The sequence below is a fragment of the Sycon ciliatum genome, chromosome 12, assembly GCF_964019385.1.
Source record: "Sycon ciliatum chromosome 12, ocSycCili1.1, whole genome shotgun sequence".
Classification (NCBI taxonomy): Eukaryota; Metazoa; Porifera; class Calcarea; order Leucosolenida; family Sycettidae; genus Sycon; species Sycon ciliatum.
The window spans coordinates 11,119,341-11,143,889 of NC_088654.1; the positions used below are offsets into that span (position 1 = coordinate 11,119,341).

General features: G+C 49.0%; 1 protein-coding gene across 1 annotated transcript in view; it reads right to left on the reverse strand.

Annotated features, from left to right (window-relative positions):
* The window catches only part of LOC135828437 (uncharacterized), a 26,692-nt gene extending 2,549 nt beyond the window's left edge, over positions 1–24,143 (reverse strand). Inside the window, exons 1-16 of the mRNA XM_065340888.1 lie at positions 22,742–24,143; positions 21,091–21,299; positions 20,265–20,505; positions 16,129–16,364; positions 14,315–14,934; positions 10,106–13,055; positions 9,413–9,487; positions 8,348–8,502; positions 6,548–6,951; positions 5,993–6,276; positions 5,406–5,681; positions 4,324–4,413; positions 3,384–3,493; positions 2,379–2,514; positions 714–875; positions 321–442 (exon numbers count right to left, since the gene is read on the reverse strand). Of these exons, the coding sequence (XP_065196960.1) occupies positions 321–442; positions 714–875; positions 2,379–2,514; positions 3,384–3,493; positions 4,324–4,413; positions 5,406–5,681; positions 5,993–6,276; positions 6,548–6,951; positions 8,348–8,502; positions 9,413–9,487; positions 10,106–13,055; positions 14,315–14,934; positions 16,129–16,364; positions 20,265–20,505; positions 21,091–21,299; positions 22,742–23,870 (7,199 nt within the window). The 5' untranslated portion in view covers positions 23,871–24,143. The remainder of the gene's footprint in view (positions 1–320; positions 443–713; positions 876–2,378; positions 2,515–3,383; positions 3,494–4,323; positions 4,414–5,405; positions 5,682–5,992; positions 6,277–6,547; positions 6,952–8,347; positions 8,503–9,412; positions 9,488–10,105; positions 13,056–14,314; positions 14,935–16,128; positions 16,365–20,264; positions 20,506–21,090; positions 21,300–22,741) is intronic.
* Positions 24,144–24,549: the final 406 nt, after the last annotated feature.

Here is a 24,549-nt window from a genome sequence, read left to right on the forward strand (position 1 = left end):
GAGCGCATTGTCTCGGCTGCGGTCGCTGCTGCAAGTCATCCCGTGGTTTCGACCTGCATAGCTGTGCTAATTTCCTGTCCAGGAAGTAGAGCGGCGTTTCTGGATCCAATGCTGAACTCCGTGCTGTCGACCCCTGCACAGGGGACACGTAACCATTTGATGGCAGTGTTACCAAGGACCAAGGTTTGTGTATGTGTGTGTGTGTATGTGTGTGTGTGTGTGTGTGTGTATGTGTGTGTGTGTGTGTGTATGTGTGTGTGTGTGTGTGTGTGTGTGCGTGCGTGTAAATTATACAAGTACAAATATCAGGAAGCACTCACTGCGGATAGGGTAGCAGAGCCATGACTGTATCCAGTTGACCGTCTGCACTCGCAAAGTGTAGTGACGTACGCCCATTCTCATCAACAGCACGCAGCGCTTCCGGGAAGTGTTGCAAAATAGTCTGGAGTGAAACAGTGCACACACACGCGATCGCGCGCACGCGCGCGCGCGCACACACACACACACACATATACATACACACATACATACACACACACACATACACACAGACACACAGACACACAGACACATACACACACAGACACACACAGAAAACAGCAATATCCTCTTTGTCCACCACCTCGCCATTCTACACAGAACTACCAACAATGGATGGGGGGGGGGGGGGGAGGGGTCACCACTACTGACTGAACACCCACTATCAGACTCACAGAGATGCACTGGACAGAGTTGCTGAGCACGGCGTATGTGAGAGGCGTGCGCCCGTCGTTGTCCACGAGTGCTAGATCGGCGGCTACTTGCAGCAGTATCGTGAGGTGCTCCACGTGTTCACAAGCCACACACCAGTGCAACGCTGTGAGACCATCTGGGTCCTGCAACAGTAACACATCAGGCAAGAATTGCACACAAATTAGCTAGGTGTCAGGGCGTCGAATGACTCACTACTCTGTCAGTTTTGTGCCTAGTTGTTGCACTTTCTGACTGTATATAGTATCTAGTTACAGTGGTGGGCAGTTACTCTTAACCCGTATCTATATGTCCTTTTCCTTTCTTTTTTTAATATTGGCTCAACATTCGAGTTTCGAACTAATTAAAAATTAAAATTTCACGGTTAGTTTTCCGCATCCGCAGGAACGCCACCACCCTCTTGGATCAAGGCGCAAATGCAGCTCCTAAAGCGGTGAGAGGTGAGTAGATCAGACCCACCACAAAGTGATCAAAGACATAAATCCCACTCACTGCACACTTGTTTCCCTCGAGCCAGGCCACGACAGACTCATGAAAAATAGCGTAAGGGCGTCCAGATCCTGACCAACGCCACACACGTAGCAGTCCGAGGTCCATTCCTGCATTGCCCCGACATTGGCCATGTCCATAGAAATGACACCATCACCCCAGTATGCGAAACAAGAAATCTGACATGGCCGCTAGCACGGTTAAAGAGGTGTCCAGTGAACGTTAACATCAGATAGATCTTCGCTGGCCAAGTACAGTAAAACCTGTAACTAAAGACCACCGTGACTAGCGACCAGCCTGGTACTACAGTAAAACCTGTAACTAAAGACCACCGTGACTAGCGACCAGCCTGGTACTACAATAAAACCTGTAACTAAAGACCACCGTGACTAGCGACCAGCCTGGTACTACAGTAAAACCTGTAACTAAAGACCACCGTGACTAGCGACCAGCCTGGTACTACAGTAAAACCTGTAACTAAAGACCACCGTGACTAGCGACCAGCCTGGTACTACAGTAAAACCTGTAACTAAAGACCACCGTGACTAGCGACCAGCCTGGTGCTACAGTAAAACCTGTAACTAAAGACCACCGTGACTAGCGACCAGCCTGGTACTACAGTAAAACCTGTAACTAAAGACCACCGTGACTAGCGACCAGCCTGGTACTACAGTAAAACCTGTAACTAAAGACCACCGTGACTAGCGACCAGCCTGGTACTACAGTAAAACCTGTAACTAAAGACCACCGTGACTAGCGACCAGCCTGGTACTACAGGCCACTTAGCCAGGCACGGACGGTCTCACATTCACGTATGGTTGTGCGGTGCAAACCTCTAACTAAGGACCACCTGCCACTAAAGACCGCTTTCTCTGGCCCCAAGGGGTGGTCGTTAGTCACAGGTTTTCCTGTACACACATACCTACAGAATTTCACTGAATATGAGTCTTAAACCTTTTTACACTCAACTTCACGGCCAACGAAGGGGGGGGGGGGGGGTTCGACTTACAATTGAGCATGATCACTACTGAAGTGAATATACCGAACCGATATGACATAGACCTGGAACTGGGAGTGCGACTTACAATCGACGAAATACTGTACATGCATGCAAAGCACAGCATTCGAGCCGCTCTCACCCGGTGGTTGACTATGTCCCGGGAGGTCAGCTGCACGATCAGCCGCATGCACTGCGTGTCCTGGCACCGGATGGCCCAGTGCAAGGCGCTGCGATTCTGCGTGTCCAGCAGACTCATGGAATGATTGGCGCCGTGCCTGGGACAGCACAACACATGTTATCACAGAGAGTGTCATACGTCATGGTGGAGAGTGCCTAACACGCAGCTTAGAGAATGTACTGTAAAACTGGATAGTCTAGCGATTCACAAAGTCTCTAACGTTTTAACCACCAATTTTTGGAAAAGTTATCGCGAACCCGATGTGAGATGTCTGCGTAAAGATGCGAATACAGATGGGTGGCCAGGTAGCCATCGTTAAACTTCCTGCACGTTACCATGCCAACATTACTGTTAAACTTTCCGGTTTTACGTATAACACACGTCACAGAGAGTGTGTAACACGCAAGTATGATTTTTTCCTGTTCCTGGAGTGGGCCCGTGACCAGTAGAGATCAGTCCAGTCTCTACCGGTGGATGTGTGTCGCTATGCTGTGAAGGACAACCACCCAGACCTGTATGGATCCATACAAAAAAGCTGGATCCAATTGGATCCAAAATTCAGCGTTTTCCTGACTCCGGGATGGCTGTGATGTAACGCTTTCAAGCCCTTTTTTACAAGTGTCCCAATACCCAAGGTTGCCATTATTATCAAGAGTACCTGAAAACCAGAGTGTGCAGCTCTGATAGGTTGCGGGAAATTCCGTGACAACATCCTTTTAGTGATGTGGTGCGTACAAGCAGGATTCAAGCAGATCTCTTTCTGCACAACTGCAGCTCAGTTGTACGCACTACGCCACTTCCTGCCTCAGATCTGCGCCAAGGCAAATATGATGTAATCCCGGAATTTCGCCGTGACAGACATCCATAGTAGAAAACGTCAGGAGCTCCACACCATGGGTTTCATGCACTCTTGTTGTTATGCATGTGTGTCCCGTATCCCAAGGTAACTGGAGCAAGACGACTCACTTGAGTAGTGCTTGCAGTGCCTGTGGCTTGTCGGTGTAGGCAGCCCAGTGCACAGCTGCCAGCCCACACGTATCCACTTTATCAACGTCAGCACCAAGCTGCAGCAGAACCTGACAGGTGGAAAAGGAACACACAGAGTAGCAATGCATGGGAGGTATGAATCTAAGATGGTCGTCACCCTTTTTAGCGGGGCAAGTTGCCCCATACTTGGCAGGTACAACCCATTCTGGTACAAAGTTTATGACCTGTTATGCAGAGTTGGTATCAAGGTGTGCACGGTTGTAGTGGACTTGCCCCGCAAAACCTAACGGCGGGAAATGGATGCATACCAGCACCGCCAGAGGCAGCTGTCGACTGGTCCGGTTGTACCATATTCTTTCATACAGTTTGTGTATAATATGGTGGGGACATCTCATATGCCCTCCTCAGCAATACACATCTGTTGGTGGTTACAAAGTTGGTCCGGTGTTAACCTGACCAACCGGACCGGTTCCGGCAGGCCTGCTGCACATGTCCCACTTGAGGAGTCGACACGCAAAACCTGATGATCGCCAAATTTGAGAAAATCAGATTTTCAGCTCAGTATGATCGTAAGGGGATAAGGCCTCCAACAGGCAAAATTTCGCATTCAAAATCTGACTAGAACCATTTCAAAACTGGAACCCAAATGAAGGATTTAGATACAAACAGCACATAAATGAATCCGTTTTGGCCATTATCCGAAAAGTGATGACATGGATTCAGCGAGCTATGCATCCCAGCTCTTCAGACATACTTCTATTTTATTATGCAATAGCCTTCTAACGTAGAAGTAAAACCGAGGTTCTAACTTCACCAGGAGTTTCGTGCAAATAGATTGCCAGGTAAAAACTCTAGTATTTTTATCACAATACTGAAGTTTCTTAGCAAGAACTTTTCTAAGAGTGCGTTGCTCGCGTACCTGACATGCTTTCCGACTGTCACCCATCGCTGCGTACATCAGCGGTGTTCGCTGGTCTTCGTCGCAGATGTCCACGCCGTACTGCTGTACCTATACACACAGTGGATGTCGCAAATAGTTTACAACACCAAATTCACGTATTATTATTATTATACGCATTCCCGCGTTGAAGTGTAGCAGCAGTATGCTGCGTCCACAGCTTCGCTTATGCAGAATGGCTTGGTTGAGAGGAGAGGGGAGAGAAAGCAACAATGCAACCAACATCTATGAAATTGGTCACAATAACATGAAGAGAACCAACCTACATATGCATGATTGCACAAGAATGGAGACGACCAAATATAATGGCTATAATCATTGTGCCACAAAACCGGTACACAGGAGATCTGTCGACAATGTAACGAAACATAAAACTCAGTTACTCAATACAGGTTCCACTAAATTACAAGAGCACAACGCTACAACGTTAGAATTGCTGCTAAATTATCGCAAGTGTAGAGAACGAGTCCAATACATATGAAAACCATGAACAGACTGTCCCGAAGTTATTTTGGGAACAAATTGTACCACATGTACTTGCTGATACTGACGCTGACGGAACACGAATTTGAGTTGAATACTCACGAAGTCTTGTACATGTACATCATTATGCACGTGGGAGGTTTAAATGGAAATTCATCAAAAAAAAGAGCTTCGCCCAAAAATAAGTCCTACCCCCCCCCCCCCCCCCCCCCTTATGATGCTGCGGTTAGCATAGAAACGTTCGACTTTTATGGGGGGAGGGGGGGGGGAGAGATACAGTACATAGATATGGGTTCGAGTGTGTGATGAGGCTGCATACTTGAATCCTCAGAAACATGGAAATGTGTCCATAACAACTTTTGTTCACCTATCCACCTTATCAAAAATTCACCATGCACACAAAAAGGACACAGCACAGACCAACAAATCATGTGGTATCTGCAACAAAGTGTTCTAGTGCCTACAGTGTCTGATGCTTCAAAACATAGAATGCTGGTCCAGAACAAAACACTACCGACTCTTCATTCGAAAATGGCGTTTTGGTGTCTCTCATGACTCACTAGTTTCTTGAGTTCTTTGATCTTTCCAGCCTGTGCCGCTTTGTGGACTTCCTGATTGCTGACAAACTTGGTCTCCTGAACGATTTCAATGTCGCCAATCCGCGCTTGCTCGGGATCGGCATACTGTTGCTGTGCCTGGTGCTGCTGCTGCTGCTGTTGGTGAAGCAAGAGCTCTTGCTGCTGCTGTTGGTGAAGCAAGAGCTCTTGCTGCTGCTGTTGGTCATATTGATAGGCTTGCTGCATATGCTGCCCGTTCACCATGCCATCCTGTGTATGCTGCAATGGAAGCACACGGTAGTAATGTACACGTCATATGCAGAGCGTAGCTGGTCCCTCTTTCAGGGGGGGGGGGGGGGGGCACGACCACATACGTGTAAAATGGCTGGTGCATGTCATTCGTGGTCATTATGTGCATGCTGAACCTAGGTCGAAATGTTTGGGGGGAGGGGGGCATGTAATTATTTTGAATATGCAAACACACACGAAAGAACGCACACGCACATACACATACACGCACAACACACACAACACACACATTCCATGTATTTGAAAAGTTAATGATGAACCCCGCACACACACACACACACCTGCACGTCAGCTTGATATTGCATATGACCTGCAGCCGCAGCTTGTGCATCTCCGCCGTATGCATCCACATATTGTTGTTGATGATACTGCTGTAGCTGTTTTTGTTGATGTTGGTCGCCGTTGAGCATTTCCTGCCCCTGCTGCTGTTGCCACTGGAGCTGCTGTTGCTGTTGCTGCTGCTGAGCTAGGTATTGATAGTCTGCGTATTGTCCTCCCTCCTCGTGAACAGCAGGCAACGCACCCGCAGCTTGACCATGATGACCGTACGGACCAGGACTACTGGCTATGTGTGCATACACAAGAAAGTAGGAGCACACATGCATACGCACAGGACAAGGTGACTGAGTGTGCAGACGTTCACGTCCCCAATATGATCTATTCAGGCAATTGCTGACCGGGGTGGAGGGATCAAACCACTTCAAATCATATAGCGTACCAGACATCGAGCTGTTAAAGTGAGAGGACACGCCGATAGATCTGTGATTGTTACAAAATAGGACTAAATAAGACTAAAGAGCAAATCTACTGAAAATACCATCATACGTTGGACATACCTCTCTCTCTTATAGAGGATCTAGAACTGCTACGCGAGACTTCACTTTCCGAAGCCGACGACGAAGATGAAGAACCGACGACGTCTTCCGAGCCGCTGGCCCTGCGCTGGCTGTGGCGCGACGCTGCTTCGGCGGCCTTCCGACGACTCATGCGCCGCTGCTGGCGAGACCCGGAGCTGGAGGACGACTTCGGTCGCTGCGCTTTGGCAGTACCGGAGTCAGACGACTGTCTGCGTTTGGTCTCCTGCACGTCCTTCGCCTCCTGCATAGGAGTGGATTCGGTTGCCTTGGCTTCTGGCACCGCACTGGTGGCGACTGTATACGACGAGGCAATTGAATCCGTTGTAACGGACCAGGCATTGTGCGTAGGCAGCAGACTGTACGTTGCATCACTGCGGAACGTCCTGAAGTCAACAGAGGCAGAACAACGCAATACAGGGCTTGAAGCCAGCTCGAAAACAAAACATGGGTAGCTGAGTGAGCTAAATATACATAGCTGCGCAATTCGGCATCAATCGCGCTGCACCATCTTCATGTAGGATGCTAGATAGTAGCTGCACAATGGAAGGTGTGCATCGAAGATGACCGTCACCTTTTTGCGGGGCAAGCTGCCCCATTTTTGGCAGATACAACCCATCCCGGTACATTTATGAGTATGGCCTTGCAACGTTCACGATCTTTTTTGCAGAGTTGGTATCACAGCGCGTACGGTTGTAGTTGACTTGGCCCGCAAAAACCTAACGGCTGAATGTCACAAAAAGGAAATGGATGCATACGTCCCATCGTGGGTTTCATGTAACACTGCATGCACAGTGTACCTGTGCTAGAGGAATGTGCAAGCATAGAACAAATAAACAAAGGCGCTGGAATCACAAATAATACAAATACAGCAAAACCTGGAACTAAAGACCACCGTGACTAGCGACCAGCCTGGTACTACAGTAAAACCTGTAACTAAAGACCACCGTGACTAGCGACCAGCCTGGTACTACAGTAAAACCTGTAACTAAAGACCACCGTGACTAGCGACCAGCCTGGTACTACAGTAAAACCTGTAACTAAAGACCACCGTGACTAGAGACCAGCCTGGTTCTACAGTAAAACCTGTAACTAAAGACCACCGTGACTAGCGACCAGCCTGGTACTACAGTAAAACCTGTAACTAAAGACCACCGTGACTAGCGACCAGCCTGGTACTACAGACCACTTTGCCAGGCACGGACGGTCTCACATTCACATGTGGTTGTGCGGTGCAAACCTCTAACTAAGGACCACCTGCCACTAAAGACCGCTTTCTCTGGGCCCCAAGGGGTGGTCGTTAGTCACATGGTTTACTGTACTGTTAGATTTTCCAAAATGGCCATTTTGGTGACATGTTGGGGGGGGGGGGCGATATCACCTTGGATAGATCCCTGAATAGCGTTATCAAGCACTGCAATGCGTTCGAGCTACAGTCGTCGCCACTACCATGCTTGTTGTACTGTATATGGCCATGGGCAGCACACACTTCCACTAATCTTTTTTTTCTTTTTCTTCTCTTGCCATGGTTGGCTAACGCCCCCTCCTTTGCATTGGCTACTGCCACTGGACGGTGAAATAAAATAAAATAAAACAAAAAATAATACTAATATGCACTGCACATGCAATGTCTCTGTCCCTGAATACAGTCAGTGCAGTGCTGGTACAGTAAATTCATGCATGCATGCGTGTCCATGCCACCATGTTGCCCCCAACCCCCCCCCCAACACACACACACACACACACACAAACACACACCACCACCACACGCACTAGACGTACATCATATCGTCATCGTCATCGAGACAAAGGATGAGGGCGTTCTCCACGATGCGTTGCGCAAGCGCTTGACTGCCGTTAGCGGACGAAACACACGATATATTCATATTCGCCAGCAACCAATGAAGCAAGTTGGATCCAGAGAAGCTGGAGTAGCCCTGTGAAATAGAAATCCGCATAGAGCACACAACATCTGGCCATCAGCAAGTACTACTCGGAGGAGACTCGGCGAACTCCAATTGGAGTTCTACGAGTCTCCTCGTAACATTCATGACCACCGTGTTATACACGGTGATAATCGTTCTAATGGAGATATTCCGTAGGCAATCTATTCAGAACCGCCAAGGGGCTGAATATATTGCCTACAGAATATCTCCCATTGTAACTATTATCATGATAATGAATGTGGAGAGGAATGATGTAGAACTGTGGTTCAGGGCAGTTGCAACATCATGAGTTTGGAGTACGCTCAAGCTGGATTGTTGTCTGAAGACGGGCCGAATAGCCGTGAACCTCTCCGAGTAACACAGCAAGTCAGGCATAGCCTTAGGGCAGTTGCAACCATTGCGAGTTCTGAGTAGGGACAAGCTGTATTGTTGTCTGCAGATTGGCTGAATAGCCATGAAACTAGAACAGCAAACATATATTTAAACTATTGCTGACTCCTGTAACTTCTGAGCATTTCCAAGAAGGCTGTAGGGTTCGGGGGAGGGGGTGGCAAGAGAAAAAAGAAATGTAAATATCTGAACAATTCGGGGACACTGTAATATTCGCGGGATCCGCGTCGGCATCGCTTGAATGTTCAGAAACACACAAACTAGCCTTCGCATCCGCAGGCCACCACTATGCCTGTTAACCTTAGTGGCGAATGCAGACCTCACAAGTGAGTCAGGGGAGAGGAGGTTAGTCTCTCAACCAATCGGGCGTGTAACGGCCCAGAACCCTGTGACACTGTGGCAAAGAATATCCAGTTAAACGCCAGGAAGTTCAATTAATTAATGAACAAGCTAAGTGTTTACTGCAGTCCTGGAGTTGGCGACACATATCAAAATGCTCCTTCAGGCTTACCGCCTTCAGTATTCCGTTGCTCGGCTCAGCAAGAGCTATCATCAGCGGACAATCCAGTGAGAGGTCAATAGCATCCTGCAGGAGACAGAACAGTGCGCATTGAACGATAAAAACGGGTTTCATGCACTTCGTCCATGGCACTATGTTAGTACAGCAGGATGGAATCTCACCTTTGTTCCCATTTTTGACAAAAATAACAAACACACCCATAACTTATCAAATCTTGGTCACTGGGTACGATATTTTCGCCCAGAATACGAGGCACACAAGAATTTTCTAAAGACAATAGCAGTTACTTGTATCAAGACGGATGATCACCTTTGTTCCCATTCTTGTTATCAAAACGCACACGCAACGTTTCAAATCTTGGTCACTTGGGTCAATGTTTTCATCTAGAAAACGAGTTATGCAAGGATTTTCTTAAGAGATTGGCAGTGATAGATTACTGCGGGGATGTTTATTTCCAATTTTCTTGGAATGGGTGGGGGGCGGGGGGAGGTAGGTGCACCTTTGTTCTTTCACAAACCTTAATTTAGATCAATGTGTTGAAAGAGTTTTACGGTTTGGGCCGGAGGAAGATAGACGTGCTCTTCCGCATCCGCTGGAAAGCACCCACCACTAATCTTAAAAGAGCAAATCAAATTCGAGCAATGAAATATCGATAATCGGCTGGTGGCAGCAATGAATTCTTACCGCGTTGTCCTGATCGATGGATGGAGAAGCCGAACTTTTGCCCTCGGATGCCTCTCCTTGATCCACGATGTCCTCATGTTTTGATTCACTGACTCCTTCAACATCCTCTTGAGGAGATGCAGTGCTCGGTTGAGTTGGTGCGGCATCTACCAGCTGACTTGAAATGTTATTTTCAACTAGTGACTCTGCTTCCTCAAACATGGCTACATCACTGACGCCTCGCTCAGACGTTCGATCCTGAGAGATGCTGGGAGCAACGGATGTGTCTGCTGTTGCTGCTTCGGGGTCACGTTCCTCCGGCGAGGCGGTGCCCTCCGTGTTCCGCGTATCGCCAGCCATGACCGGGTCAGTCTTGGCGACTTTGTCATTTACCAGTACACCGCTCCTGGAAGAGCTGATGCTTTGGCAATCATCCACTCCCTGTGGTGCTTCTTCTGCTGTGCCCGCATTGTCGCAGTCTTGCTTGTCATCTGTTCTTTGTAAGCTAGAGGAGGACATACCCTGTACACCCATCACACCCACACTATCCGGCTGTGCGTCAACGACTTCCTCAGTGGACTGGTGCAAGTCAATGCTTGAATTGACTTCCCCGCCACCGCTTGCTCTTGGACTCTCATGTGCATTCTCCTCTAAATGACTGCGATAGTCTTGCTGCTGCTTGAGTGCTGCATCATCCAGCCGTGTGTTAGAGACTTCATCAGCTGAATGCTGCGCGCCAGAACCTGCATTAATGTCGCTACCATTCGCTTTCAGATCCCCAGCACCGTTCTCTGCCACATTATCCAGTTCCTCAAGATCCACAGTAGACTTGGCCTTGGAGTCATGCCGTATGCTGTGTTTTTCTACGTCATTATTCTGTTGAGTGTCAAGTGATGCTGCCGATGATTTCCTCTCCAGTGTTGCGCTGCTGTCCGTATGTTCTGCCAATGGATCGTTGTCAGGACGATGGGAAACGCTATCAGCGTCCGTGCCGGAGCTTGAAGCTGACGTCGTTGCTGTCCTGCGCGAGACGTTGTCTTGGGTGGCGTGAACGGACGGAGTTCTCGATAGCGACGTCCTGCTGCTCACACGCGACCAATCGTCATCATCGTAGTTGTAGTCATGGTAACTGCGGCTATCCTCCGAGTCTTGGTCCGTCTGTGCTGCATGCTGGCTGTGCTGGCTTTGGTTAAGGGATTCAGAGTCGGCGTTTTCGCGGCTGCTCCGATCCGACAAAAGGCTGGCGGTGTCAGCTTGCGAAGCACTGGGATCATTCTGCGATGCTGTGTTAGTAGTTGCCCCTTCCTCTGTGTCTTTCAGCTGCTCTCCACGCTTTGATTGGCAATCTAGGCCTGATATGTTGATTTCAGATTTGCCCACACTTGCTGGCACACTCACATCAGATTCCAACTCATTGGACGTAATATCTGCCGTGGAGACGTGACTTAACTCAGTATCCTTACTCATACTCCTGCCCAGAGACACGTCACAGGCGTGGGCTTGATCCGAATTTCGCTCGTCATTGGCAACACTGTCTACCTCCTGTGCGATCTGGTTCTCTGCAGCTGCAACTTCACCGGTGGTGTTGGCTTGCTCTGGGGGCGGCTGATCGGACGATGCAAGCTCGTCATCACCGGGCAATGAGTGGCGGCTCCTGCGGGCTACGTTGCCCGTGGCGGTGAAAAGCGGTGCAGCGTTGCTGGACTGGACACTGGCTACGCTGCTGCTGGAGCTTGGCCGTGACCCGCGCCTTGAACGCTGAGTGGCTGCCGAGCGACCAGTTTTGATGAACAGTGGGGCAGTGGGTGGTGGTTGATTTCCACCCACAGCTGTTGCTGAGGGTGATCTTTCGAGTGTCGTCGCACTCGCTTCGGGTTCACTGCCACTATCGCGTATGTTGCCAATGCTGGATTTAGACTTTGCTTCAGTGAGCGCCGATCCATCATACCTTTCAGAGATTGGCTTGGTTTCAGTCACTGATGAGACGGAGTCAGAATGTTGGTCTACATCATTCGTGGAGTTCTCCTGGTTGACAGCCGAGTCGTTATCTCTCCGTTTCACTGTGCCAGCTTCGGCATCAATTTCTTCTAGCAAGACAACTGGCTGGTTGTCGGTTTTCAAGTCATTGCTAACTTGCTCCGGTGATTTCTCCTCCTGTTTAATATCCAGTGCAATCCGGTCCGGTTCAACCGTGGAAGGCTGATCACCATCTGCTGTAGTTGCTGCATTGGGCAGCTCTGCTTGCACTTCTGCATGTGATGTGGATATGTCGGATTCTGTTGTTGCAAATGAAACAAGTGGATCCCGTAGTAGACTGGGCGTACTGGACTCTAATGGCCTGGTGGCGTCATCCACGGGCAAAGCACCAACCTGAATGCTCTCTTCCTTCTCAGAACCTTCAAGAGATGCTTGCGGACAGTCTTCTAAACCCTCAGTGGTTTGCACTGCTGTAGTCAAGTTTGTTGTTGGCCCAGCTAGTGGGTGTGCCTGTCCACTTGCAGAGCAGAGTTTCTGTGGAGGGGTGGCGTTCTCAGCTGGAACATCGGATCTTATTCCGTCCTCGATTTCAATTTCGCCGGCATCGGAGTTCAGACACTCGGATTTCTTGGCCGCATCCGGCGTTGATTTGTCCACGTTGGGTATAGGTTCTAGGACGCTGGGAGCACTGGTCTCGGGAGAAACGACATCGGTCTGCAAGTCTTGTCCGGCGTCCACATCTTGATGCTGTGAGGTGCTTTCAGGGAGGTGATATCCGTCCAATCTTGCCTCGTTCGTTATTGGCTGTTGCTTGTCAATGACGACAGACTTAGTAGAGCGTTCCGCAGCGTCCTGATGCATAGACGTATCCTGTGGCATTCTGTCCACGGATATAGCGTGATCATTGTACACCGCATCTGGTTCCTCCTGGGAGAATGTCGGCATAGGCTCAGCTGACGAGGGCCGCTGTTCACGGGACAGGAACCTGAAGAGCCTGAACAGAGCACACAACATGTACACAAAAAGAGGGAAAAGTAGAATGTGAGCAAGAAAGGTATAGTGTGTGTGTGTGTGTGTGTGTGTGTGTGTGTTTGTTTGTTTGTGTGTGAGCATGTGTATGTGTGTGTGTATGGGGGGGGGGGGGGGAGTATGTGTATGTGTGGGTGTGCATGTTTGTGTGGGTGTGGGGGGGGGGGTGCTTGTGTGTGTGTGTGTGTGTGTGTGTGTGTGTGTGTGTGTGTGTGTGTGTGTGTGTGTGTGTGTGTGTGTGTGTGTGTGTGTGTGTGTGTGTGCAATTATGGTCACACACGACTTTCTTCTCTTTCTCAGACTCCTCCTGACTTTTCTTTCATTCTCCTAGGTGGTTACCAACAGTCAGTGCATGCCGGAGTATGTGGTGTGATGTGTGTGCGTGAAAAAATGAAAAAGACCAAAAAGTAGAGATTCACCGGCCAGAAAAAGCCATTTCATAGCCGTGTGGTGTAGACCAGGCTGAATAGTGGCGGTCAATTCTTCAGCCTTGCAAGCTGTTGAATGGTGCAATCCCAGCACAAGTTGCTATGTCTTCTGCTGTAGCATCGCTATCATCGCCTCTGGCGAGGGGCGTCAAATGGTCAAATGGTGTGTGTATGTGTGTGTGTGTGTGTGTGTGTGTGTGTGTGTGTGTGTGTGTGTGTGTGTGTGTGTGTGTGTGTGTGTGTGTGTGTGTGTGTCTGAGAGAGAGGGAGGGAGGGAGAGAGAGAGAGAGAGAGAGAGAGAGAGAGAGAGAGAGAGAGAGAGAGAGAGAGAGAGAGAGAGAGAGAGAAAGAAAGTGAGAAAGAGAGAGAGCGAGCACAATTTTGCCAGTCACGTAAACAGCTGTGCCCTTCCATCGCCCGCTGTTCGCCAATCACCTGGGCCTGGAGCAGGGCAATATCCAACACTAGCTGGCTGGCTATTCCCGGATTTCACGGAGCAGGGTTTGACAAGGACTTTGAAGACTGAGTTTTCCGCGTCCACAGTAATACCACCTACTTCTATGGATCAAGGCAAAGATGCAGCTCCTAAACGGTGGGAGCTGAGTAGATCAGACCCACCACAAAGTGATCAAAGACCGGACAATCCCATTCACTGCATCCATGTTTCCCTCGTGCCAAGACCAAACAAGATACAAGCAGGTTCCTACTGCGACAAGAACTTATGCGGAATAGAAATGCAATGCAGGAGGATATAGACACTGTGTGGACCTGCAGTGCAATAGAGCGCAAACCTTACTTCATTCGGTCATTCGCTCCCAGAGTCCTACTGAACATCCGCTGTTGATGCTGCCGAGTCGGCGTGGAAACCAGGAGAGACTTGACGTTGCGCACACTGTTGAAGCTGTTCTTGCGCTCGTGGCCGCCGCTGGCTGGTGTGTGTTTAGTCGGGTCAAAGCTAGGCGTCTTGTCCTGGGTAGGAGACGTTGGCAGTGAGGTGCTCCAAACCGGAACGGGCACCTTGCTTTGGGACACGGTCGTCACGGCTGGCAACTGCAGAGGCTCGTGGAGCGTAGCTGCAGATCCAGTGCCTTCTAGGGTAATACTGCTCCCGTCGCCGATTCCGAATGACTCCCGCCACTGGGCCGACAGTGGCCGTTTAGCGGGCTCTGCTACGTGCAGGCTCCCGCTGGTGATCTGTTGCAGCGAGTGCCGGCGTTGGTTTCGCTGCCAAGACGGAGCGGCAGCTGCACTCTGTGCTCTCTTCTTCCTCGTCATTGCTTGGCTCTCCGTTACGGGTGGAGCAGATGCTGGTGAGTGAAGATGCAGTGTCCTGAGCTGCCTGGCAAACGCTATCATTTTCACAGTGTCCTCGGCAGTGTGATCAACGGGTAGAATAAGTGACAAATCCGCCTTTCCCTGCAACACAGAACATACATCATACAATAGTGATTATAAGAATGCTATAATACGAATCCCAGGGTGGTGGCGTTCCTACGGATGCGGAAAACCCGGCTGGATCTCACGCGAACCGTGAAATTAATTTAATACAAAGTTATACAATGCTACCTCTTTGGGGGGGGGGGGGGGGGGATGAAGTTGAAGACACCACTGCAGCTGTACTTATGCTTGAATTATAATTATGGTGGTAAAGACACACCTGGCAATATGGCAGTAAATACACGCCAACCATGCATCGACTAGTCGCCAGGCGCGAACTGATGGTCGTGGTGGTGGTGGTGGTGGTGGTGGCAAGAAGGAGAGGTCTGTGCCAGAACTTTGCAGCCTAAAGAGCGTGTGTGGGCAGGCGTGTGTTTACCGCCATATTTCCAGGGGTGTATTTACCACCCTGTACCTCTTAGGGAAGTGGACTTTATATATTTATCTAGAGTACAGCCCTACTGGAAAACATGTGGAGAATGAAAGAAAAACAGGACAAAGGGGACGCAGGGATGACGAGTTGATGTACTAAGAGCAACTCAACCGGCCAGGGGCCTCCGAGGCAGGTAACCGGAAAATAGAAAATGGTCAACTCCACCAGCATTCAAAGCCAGGATGTTGCTTGCCTTGAGCAATGCCCTAACCACCGGAGCTGTTAGTTCAGGTCATAGCTAGCAGTCGCTGAAAAACGTTTCACTCAAGTGGCAGTTCAAAATCGTGACGTGCCAGATATACAAATGGTACTCAGGTCCTTTCCCCTCCCCGGAAGGACCGACCAACGCGGTTAATCTCTGGAACGTGCTACCAGAGGTGAACGAAAGAGATTAACAAGGATTGGGAGAGCTACTAATACAAGAATTTAAACTTGAATTCGAAACTTTCCCAATCATTCGCATGCTACAATAGTCTGCAGAATCACCTCAAAAAAATGATGCACGGTTCTAGTCGGAAAATGCAGATCTGCTAAGGTGTATACACCATATCGCACCGGTCCTAGGAATGGGAAGTTATTTTTAGTTGAAGCTTGAGTCCTCCCCTTCACACACCTCACAGGAAACGTGTATCTGGCATTCCAATTTTCCTGCCTTTCAGCAGACAATCAGGAAGATGCTTAAAAATCAAATTCTTGGTTTTATATTTTTTAATGAATCAATGACTGTAGTTTGCACTGACCTGCATAGGTGGCTGAAGAATGGCGGTCAGCATGGTGGACAAGTAGTCGACGCTCAACCGTTTCACCAGCAGCGCGTGCACCAGCTGATACAGCGAGTGCGTCTGCACCACGTCGGAAGGGTAGTCGTTGTCGACAGGCAGCGGCACCGACCCGGGATAGAGGTTGGCGGCGGGTATGGACCGGGCGGTGATGTCGACGAAGTGAAGACAGCCCGTGTCCGGTGCGTGCAGCATGTCTACATTCAGAACAACATAACATCATCATTATACACAACCAAATAACACAGGAAGCACAGAAGCCACTGGAAATGTTCTACAACGAGACCATTTGTACCATTGCCCTTCGCACTAATCATATGCCCAATTCATTTCTCCAGGAACTTAACACATTCGTTCATCTCGGGCACCCTGTAAGAAGACCTCAGGGTCTGTTGGAAATGACCAAGTAAAAAAATATAGTAGTTTAAAAGTACAATACAATACTTTTCACAGTCTTTACAATGGTGAGATGAACAACTGCAAAACAAAAGAAGAAATTTCACGGTTCGCGTTAGACTTGGCTAGAGGCGTTGAAATGCACTGCTGATTCCAACGCACTCACATAGATTACTATATATTGAAAATTTGGCATTGCGGCAATGCGGCCTTATGCATCCATTGCAAGCTGCCTTGAAAAAGCGAATAGAGACCAGTTGTCTCTGCACTGTGGGGAAGCCACCGAATACAGATATAAAAATAGAGTGGTTTCACACCTTTGGCATGTGACTAAATCTGTTTAGAAAGTGATCACGGCATGTGGACAGTGGGTGCAACATGGCCGACACCATCATGCGACCCATAGATGAACGGGGATTGAGTGGAGTTGGAACAAAGATGGCTGTCCTGTATGGTCATGTGATAGATGTAGATGTGGAACAAGTCCATTGCCAACACTGAATATCACATTCCACATGACAGTACGGGTTGGGTGGGACTGTACGCCTCCAGGGGATATCCTAACCCCATATTTATCTTTAGCAGTGCCGTGGTTGGCTACCACCCACTCCCTTCACATTGGCCGATGTTTTCCCTAGAGTCTTGAGATCTGTTGTAATACATAATAAATATTTAATTCGGATGGTGAGCCAATTAAATTATAGTGAAAAGAAGGACAAAATGTTACGAATTATGACTAACTGTCCACCAACGTAACCAACCAGATCTTATACAGTCAGCGAGTGCGACAAGATGGCACAAAACTTTCCTTCCCCTCTTGGACCTTTCCGAACCTGAGCCTTCCAAGTTGGAAGGTTGTTGGTTTGTGCCTTGGAGAAGTGTTGGAGCTAGGTGTCAGGTCGCCGAATGTCTCAGTACTCCTTGTCAGTTTTGTGCCATTTTGTCGCACTCGCTGACTGTATAAGATCTGGTTACGTTGGTGGACAGTTAGTCATAACTCGTAACATTTTGTCCTTCTTTTCACAATAATTTAATTGGCTCACCATCCAAGTTAAATATTGCACACCTGATGAGCCGTCATGACCTATACGGAGAAATGTACGTCGTGTGGAGCTACTTGTTATTGTACATAACTAGTCCATCATACATGATAGTGGAGTCCGGTAGGATGTTGGCGTTTCGGTTTGTCACAATTCGTCTTCGCTTAGCTTCCCCTTTCTACGTTTATTACATAAACTTGAGCCTCCCAAGTTGAGCCGTCTGTTGCTTTGCGTCGTCGAGTTGTAGTAAGGCCGGTGTGTCCAATAGTCTTACTAGTTTCGTCATCATCCAGTAACTTACAGCATTCTTTGGTGCCGTGATGCGTAACTCGTGCTCTTCTTCGTTGCGCTTTCCTTCCCCTCTTGGACCTTTCCGAACCTGAGCCTTCCAAGTTGGAAGGCTGTTGGTTTGCGCCTTGGAGAAGTGTTGGAGCTAGGTGTCAGGTCGCCGAATGTCTCAGTACTCCTTGTCAGTTTTGTGCCATTTTGTCGCACTCGCTGACTGTATAAGATCTGGTTACGTTGGTGGACAGTTAGTCATAACTCGTAACATTTTGTGCTTCTTCTTTTCACAATAACATAATAAATAGATTAGAATATATAAAGAGTCGACAAGGAGACAAAAGTTTTAGAATCGAAATTAGTGAGATACAATGCCCTGCCATCCTATATCCTAGATGCATGGATATTGGATGACAGTGCACTAAATCTTACTAATAGAGATTTTAAAACGAGAGAGCTTGGAAGCTCAGGGCCCTACGCTATGCTTTTATGCTCTTTTGCCTAGCTCATAGTACATGTTATTGGAACTGATGGAAATTTTTTTCGTTGATTGGCCACATAATTGTATTGCAAAAACGTTTCAATCAGTTTGAATATGAGTTAGGCAAAAGTATTTGCAGAGTTTTTTGTGGATTGTTATTTTTCTCTAATTTGATCCACTTTTGGTTTGCCCCTTCTTTTCTTTTTATCTCCTTATACTGTAAATCAACAAATTTTGGCCGATGAGAAACTTTGGCCGATCTCGAAACGAAACTTTTCGCCGTCATTAAACTTTGGCCGATTGGAGTTTTCAAAAAGAAATCGATCGGTATTTTTTGCTCTCACATGCATCCATTTCTCAATCATGCATCATTTGCCTCTATGACAAACTTTGGCCTGCGATTTACTTTGGCCGGTTGGTACCAAGCGGCAAAATCAGCGAAATTAAATCGCCAGCGAAAATTAGTTGATTTTAATACAGAAATCTGATTTTCTGGCCTTTTTGTAGTAATATATTGACCTGTTGAGCCAATGAGGTAAAATTATATTCCATACAATACGATACAATACAATAATACAAAAATACGTATCCTGTCCGACCGCAAAAGAGGCTGCAGATTTAGTTTTTCTGCGCGTCGACGGGATGTCTGTCCTGACGTTACCTGGGACCGGCGCTGACTCTGCCGATCACGGGCGTTCTGGAGTCGACGGGATGTCTGTCCTGACGTTTCCTGGGACTAACGTCCATTCTATTTTCATTTCCTCCTCGTCACCCTATTTCTTTCCAAATCTCCCTCTACATCGGGGAGTCGTATGTTAGAAGAAAGCACAGAAAATTTGGTGCAATTCCTATGAGGGAGACTGAAGTTATCATCCCGTGTGCCAATGCCGGTCCGCGAAGGCATAGTCCCACCTTAAAGAAAAGGGAGTCGTATACATAATACGACGAATATTGCGGCCAGCTGTTTGTACGGGACGGTACGGGACAGATACGGGAGCCAGCAAGTGTTGTGGCCAGCTGTCCTGTGTAGTCACAGATATGGGACAGATACGCGACAGATACGGGATAGCTCCAGGCGTGACACAAACACACAAACAAACAAACAAACAAACAAACAAATACCAAACGAGAGAGCTTGGAAGCTCAGGGCCCTACGCTATGCTTTTTTGCCGTGATGACCTAGACAAAAAAAAGCATAGGGATGTTATAAATTCTTTAAAAAATTCCTTTTTTTTAAGACATAACCTGGGATTCGAACCCGCACTATCGCGCGCGCCCTGCATGCATCCCCCGATACACTTCGCATACATACTAATTCTTCCAAGTTGCTTCACGTTATGATCTTGCATTTGAAAGCCCTATTTGAATATGCAGTGTGGCCAGCCGTCTTTGACAGTACGGTACGGGATAGGTACGGGACAGGTACGATCGAGGGTAATACGACACCGTCCACCGCCTTGATGACGGCAAAAAAAGCATAGGGATGTTATACATTTTTCAATTCTCCTATTTTTTTTTCAGGCATATCCTGGGATTTGAACCCGCACTATCGCCCTACATGCATTCCCCCATACACTTCGCATTCATACCCGTTCTTCCAAGTTGCTTCACGTTATGATCTTGCGTTTTAAAGCCCTATTTGAATATTGCGGCCAGCTGTATGTGGCCAGCTGTGTTTGATGGTACGGTACGGTACGGGACAGATACGGGATAGCGCCAGGCGTGACGCAAACAAAAAAACAAACACCAAATTAAAGCTGTGTGGACCCTGGCTAGCGCCAGACGTTACTGAAGTAACGTCTTCTGCATAGCTACGGGAATTAAAGCTGTGTGGACCCTGGCTAGCGCCAGACGCTACTGAAGTAACGTCTTCTGCATAGCTACGGGAATAAATATACCTGACTGCTGCTGACCACTTGGCAGAAGGCGAAGTGACAGCACGGCATGATGTGTTGCCATGCCTTCGCTGCTCTGTTGCCGTGGTGACGGAGACGACGATGATGATGGGGATGTAGCGCTCGAGGAGGTCCTGTGTCGCATCAGTCTGGCGCGGTGGTAGAGCTGTAGTAAGCGACGGCCGTCCTGTACTGTATGCCATTGGGTGGGAATCCTTGCACTGCTTGTGCTTGCACCTGATGTCTAGGACACACAATACAGTGCACAGGAATCAGTACAGGTTGGAGGAAGATACGAAAGAGAGTGAGGGGGAGGGATGATGGAAAGAGAAAGAGAGAGAGAGAGAAAGAGAGAGAGAGAGAGAGAGAGAGAGAGAGAGAGAGAGAGAGAGAGAGAGAGAGAGAGAGAGAGAGAGAGAGAGAGAGAGAGAGAGAGAGAGAGAGAGAGAGAGAGAGAGAGAGAGAGAGAGAGAGAGAGAGAGAGAGAGAGAGAGAGAGAGAGAGAGAGAGAGAGAGAGAGAGAGAGAGAGAGAGAGAGAGAGAGAGAGAGAGAGAGAGAGAGAGAGAGAGAGAGAGAGAGAGAGAGAGAGAGAGAGAGAGAGAGAGAGAGAGAGAGAGAAAGGAAGAGAGAGATGATAGATTAGAGCGGAAGAGAAGAAGAGAGGAGAGGCCATGGAATGGGAAAGAAGAGGTGGTAGGGTAGACATGGCCAGGAGGAAGATGGAGGGAGAAAGGCAAGAGACAGGAGGAGGAGGAGGAGGAGGAGGAGAAGGAGGAGACAAAGAGGAAGTATATACACCCTACCGTGCGCAAGCACACAATAGCTCACCTCCGACACGGAGCCGTCATAGGATAGCGTAGGCGACCTGGCGGTTAGCAAATCCTGTGCCTCGCGCCGTCCGCTTAGCTGAATGCAGCTAACCTGCAGCGTTCCCACCTCACCGTCAACCTTCTCCTTCTGCTGCTGCTGCTGCGCCTTTGCTAGCCAATCCAGTACGACATAGCCAGTTGTCAGGAACAGCGACATAACATGAACACCTGGTGACAACACACGGAAGGAAACCAATAAAAACTTTTCACTAGTTTGAAGAAAATATTGCTGCGATGCAGATTTCGAGCCTCATATCGTCATCATCACTTCTCCTATCGCAGAAGCGATAAAAAATTCACGGTTCGCGTCAGACTCGGCTAGAGACCGAGTTTCCCGCATCCGTAGGAACGCCAACACCCTTCAAGGATTAAGGCGCAGATGCAGCTCCTGAAGCGGTGGGAGGTGTGTAGATCGGCTCACCAGCAAGTGGTCAACGATCGAAAATCCCATTCACTGCATCCATGCAGAAATGCAGAAGCGATAGAAAGCTTGGAATTCAGTTCCAATTTTGAAACAGCCCGAGAACCAACGGAATTATGAACGTTTGCCGGTATGCAAAATGATAATAGAGAGGTTCCGGGGTACGATTTTCCGTGCCAAAATCCGTATGGGCGGTACGGATTTTTTCCAGGCGTGCTCCATACGATTTTTCGGCACGGAGAATCCGTGTGGACTGGCTTTCACACGAACCATGTTTCGTATGGAGATTTTGCGTCATCGGGTGCAGAAAGATTTTTCGCGTACAAATTTGGTACGAGAAACATCGATTTTCCGCGGGAAGTTTTGATTTCGGTACAAGTTTTCAAAATAAAAAGGCATAGCGCGGGAATGTGATGTGTTTGCGATCGTAACCTAGGCAATGACGGCAAACACATAAGTTCCGTACTCCGGAACTTTTCACTGCTCAAAAACGACGTATAAAAAATCCGTAGCGCCTCTCCGGATTTTGGCACGAAAAATCGTACTCCGGAACCTCCCTAATCATCGTTCGATATGGAGCGATGTAGTTGGGGGGGGGGGGGATTTGGGAGGATGTAGGGTACACTCACCTAGCTATGAACCAACAGTAGCTGCAATTCACAGTGCTCTCTTTGTCGCCATTTTCCAAGAGCATTGTACACTGTGCATTCAGGACGGTGGTTGAAGTAAAAGGAGTCTAGGCAGCTGCATGATTTTCGTGCATTCTGAACGCAGCGTCACACCTTCGCAAACGGTCGAGCATATCGCTACTGCTATGTGTTGATGTTGTTAGCGAGTCGTGTGCGGTGCTGCGTGTAATAGTGCCACATTATGATGACACAGATACGCGTACAACATGCACTGTCATGCTGTACATGTTTCCGCCGCTGTAATGGCAACAAATATAGGTAGCCCCTCAAACATAAACATGGATTGTAGGCACGTAGCCTGCATGGGACACGGGGGCAAGTGCTACCCCCCCCCCCCCTAAAATTTCGACCTAGGTATGACCATGAATGACATGCACCAGCCATCATACACATATGCGGCCCTGCACACCCTCCCCCCCCCCCCCCCCCCCACACCTAAAAGGGGGACCAGCTACGCCCCTGGACTGTTCGGTTGATTAACTTAAGAGATTTTCGCTCACCGGAATTGGGCGCACGTTGACCGGCAAGAGTTGTCTGCGTGCCCGACACGCCGCACTCCCTGTCGTCCACGCCGAACAGCACAATGCACGACTGGCGACGGTGTTGGGTCATTGCCAGCAGAGCCGGATCCACAATGCGCTTCATCACGGCGGAGACGGTACGTTCGGCCGTCCCGTCGAACTGTGCGGACGTCGCCTTCGATGCAAGGTTCTCGGCCGAGACCGAGACCGACGCATCAACGGTGGCCGGGTTCACAGATACTCCGCCTGAGCTGTCCACCTGGAGGAAGTCTTTCGACGCGCCGTCTTCCGGTTTGAGGAGGAACACCTTACAGCGCTTGGTCTTGTTGCCTGTAAAGTAAGAGTCGGTCTTCAAAGGCCACGGCATGTGGTCGCCTGGCATGTGGTTTTGCTCTTGTGTTAGCCCATCCTGCGACGGGGACGACCTCAGTGAGCTGCGGCTGCTTTGGCTGGTGCTTCCCGCTGACATCGCGCGTCTGCCTCGCTCCGCGATTACTCGACGTTGCCTGCCATTGTCTGGACGTCCTGTTGGTGCGGTTGTCCCAGTGTTGTGTAAGCCTTTCTCACGGAATTGCTCCTCCTGCGCTTGTTCTCCTGGCCCAGTCGAGTGTGCACCTGTTGTCCGGTGTGTGGGCGTCGTTTGTGCGACGGTGACATGTTCGCTTTGACGATATTGATTTCGTTCAGGTGCAGCCGAGCCTGGCGCTGTCTGCTCCGATGAGTTTCGGCGAATGCGCTTGGCGAAGTGTGCCGGCGTGTGGCCTGCGTTGGCGTGTTGCCGGATCAAGCTTCCAGTGGACGAGTCGCTGCGCAGCGAGTCGAAATCCACTGGTTGCTCTGGATGGGGTAGCTCAGGACGCAGGCGAGCTGGTGAAGCAGAAACGCGTTCCGGCTGAGCTGCGAATGGTGGCGTAGACGAACTTGGCACCGCACTGGCCAGCTGGGGGTGGAGACGAACTGGTGTGCTGCGAGCGGCTGCCTGCTGCTGCCTGACTGGAGGTGCTGCCGACGAAGTATTCGGCGAACCCATCTCGGCGAACGGGTCCGCATCGTCCGCCAGCAGCTTGGGCGCAGCCCACGTATCTGATGTGTTCCGTTTTAGCATCATGATACCAGGCGAGCTCACCTCTACACACTTGTACTAAGTAACAGTTGTAGTGTCCCACATGACCGATACGAATTATTTAGTCTGTTAGTGTTCAACAAACAACATTCTTCCAACCGCTAAACTACCTGACAGGTCATTCAAACACTTGAAACAGTGTCCTCCCCTCTGTGTGTTCCGGCCTTGTTCTGTTGTTTGTTGTAGCTACGAACACAATGGTGTGACGACCAACCTTTGATTCTGCTTTCGAAGAGCTGAGTCTCCCTCCTATAATTGGTCTAAGCACAGCGCGCCGGTAAAAGGAATAAAAAGGAAACGAGTTGCTGTTAGACGTCTCGACCCATTGCAGAGACATAGCTACATGTGCCTGCAAATAAAATAATTATTATAAGCAGCTGTCAAGTGTCATTCTCCGTCATGCCTAGTCCTGGTGTCGACAGCTTCGAGGGTACGGTAGAGCTGAACATTCACTCGCCTTCGTCCCGTGCTACAGACTACAGTGTAGCTCAACAACATAAAGACTCTCACACTCTCAGTCAGAGTCAGAGCCGGAGCCTAGCCAGGGCCTAGGGCTAGGGAGACATAATTGGAGTGATGAGTTTACTACTCCCCGGAAAGAACCGTTCATTATGATTGTGTGTAACCATGGTAACTGGTAGACCTAGCTACACAGACTACGAGT